At 50.1% G+C, this 2,385-nt stretch overlaps 1 protein-coding gene across 1 annotated transcript in view; it reads right to left on the bottom strand.

The window, feature by feature from the left end:
* The window catches only part of LOC109925570 (delta-like protein 4), a 34,464-nt gene that overhangs the window by 6,250 nt on the left and 25,829 nt on the right, over nt 1-2,385 (bottom strand). The window contains exon 10 of the mRNA XM_048599970.1: nt 207-315. Coding sequence (XP_048455927.1) covers nt 207-315 — 109 coding nt within the window. The remainder of the gene's footprint in view (nt 1-206; nt 316-2,385) is intronic.

The raw sequence follows: 2,385 nt of genomic DNA, 5'->3' as shown, positions 1-2,385 counted from the left end.
GACACCTCTCCCCACCCCCTCCCCCACCATGGACACCTCTCCCCACTCCCTCCCCCACCATGGACACCTCTCCCAAACCCCTCTCCCACCATGGACACCTCTCCCCACTTCCTCCCCCACCGTGGACACCTCTCCTTCTCCCCCACACCCTCCACCCCGAATACAGCTGATTTCCAGGAGCCCCACAGCAGTGAGTGTGGCATTACCTCAGTGACAATATCGTGCACCCTGCCCTCACTAGGGCAGTACACGGGTTGGTACATCAGGCCCCGGGCACTCGATACCGTGGATATTCTGCCGTCAGGCTTTTGATGGCTTAAAACAAAACACAGAGAGGAAACCAGGTGAGGGGACAGGTCAGAGACAAGCACTCCACCAGCAGGAAATGAGCTACCCCTTCAGTTGCTGCGCTGTGCAGCTACAGTACAGTCACTCAGCTGGTTACACAGCAGAACCACCCTCCTCTGCAAGCTAAGGGGTTTGAGCATGGAAGTTTAATTCAGCTAAATATGAGATGCTGCATTTTGGGAAGACAAACCAGGCAGGAACTACAGAGGGCCCCTGGGGTGTGTTGCTGTACAAAAAGACCTGGGAGTGCAGGTGCTTGGTTCCTCGAAAGTGGAGCCGCAGGTAGACAGGGTGGTGAAGAAGGCATTTGGTATGCTAGTCTTCATCGGTCAGAGCATTGAGTACAGGAGTTGGGATGTCATGTTACGGCTGTACAGGATATTGGTGAGGCCACATTTGGAGTACTGTGTACAGTTCTAGTCGCCCTGCTACAGGAAGGATGTTATTAAACTGGAGAGGATGCAAAAATCATTTACAAGCATGTTACCGATTTTACTGGAAGGTTTGAGCTATAGGGAGAGGCTGGATAGGGCTGGGACTTTTTTTTCCCTGGAGCATCAGAGGCTGAGGGGTGACTTAATAGAGGTTTATAAAATCATGAGGGACATAGATAAGATGAATAGCCAATATCTTTTCCCCAGGATGGAGGAGTCCAAAACTAGAGGGAATGGGTTTAAGGCGATAGGGGACAGATTTAAAAGGGAACTGGGAGGGTAACTTTTTCACACAAAGGGTGATGCATATATGGAGCGAACTGCCAAAGGAAATGGTAGGAGGGAGTATGGTTACAACATCTAAAAGACATCCGGATAGGTACATGGATAGGAAAGGTTTAGAGGGATATGAGCCAAATACAGACAAATGGGACTTGCTCAGTTTAGCAAACTTGGTCAGCATGGATGTGTTGGGCCGAAGGGCCTGTTTCTTATGAGTCTATGTGGTAGGTGTTGGACCCTCAGCGGGCAGAAAGAGCCCACCCACTGGGTCCAGATGGGGTTGGAGGGGATGTATGGATCTAGTCAGAGCTGGGCACAGAGCTAGTACCCATGGTTCTGGTAGATAGTCCCCAGACATCAAGTACAAACCACATCATGGACGAGACTGAGAGGTTCCACTGAGGATGGGCAGACAGTGGTGAGAGTGAGAAGGATCTCCATTGTACCCAACAAGGGTTCACACTATCAGAGTGAGCAGAGAGAGCGATAGAGAGAGGCAGGACGAGGATGACAATAATGGTGAAAACGAGGGTAAGGCATTTAATGGACACCATGAGTGAGAGATTGACACAATAACATCATATTTCTGGGACATTGCTACAGAGGTGGACTCAGTTCATCAATGGATTCTGAAACCACAGGGAGATCCACTTTTTCCCATCACTTCAATTACTGCTCGAATGATAGTTCATGGTTAATGTGGACCATCTGAAAGTTGCAGCACTCCCTCAGCACTGACTCTCCGACAGTGCAGCACTCCCTCAGTACTGACCCTCCGACACTGCAGCACTCCCTTAGTATTGACCCTCTAACAGTGCGGCATATACTCAGTACTGACCCTTCGACAGTGCAGCACTCAATCACTCTTTACTTTTTGATAGCACAGCACTTCCTCACTACTGACCCTCTGGCTGTTCCATAATCCCATAATCCGTCCATCAGTTCCACACACCCTCAGCACTGACCCTCTGACAGTGCGGTATTCTCACAGTACTGACCCTCTGACAGTGCAGTGTCAACCATGTCAACCTACGTCAACCATCCAGTGTTTTCTCAGTATTGACCCACAGACTGAGCGGTGTTCCCTCCGTCCTGACCATCCAACAGTGCTGTATTCACTCATGACTGACACTCCAAATGTGCAGCACTTCCTTAGCACTGATGGTCTAACAGTGTAGAGCTCCTTCAGTACTAACCCTCAAAAAGTGCAGTAAGCCCTCAGTATCAAATCTTCGACAGTGCAGCACTCCCTCAGTACTGACCCTCCGACAGTGCAGCACTCCCTCAGTACTGACCCTCTGACAGTGCAGCACTCCCTCAG

This window comes from Rhincodon typus, chromosome 8 (assembly GCF_021869965.1).
Source record: "Rhincodon typus isolate 14 chromosome 8, sRhiTyp1.1, whole genome shotgun sequence".
NCBI lineage: Eukaryota > Metazoa > Chordata > Chondrichthyes > Orectolobiformes > Rhincodontidae > Rhincodon > Rhincodon typus.
This window is presented reverse-complemented; position numbering and strand designations above follow the sequence as displayed.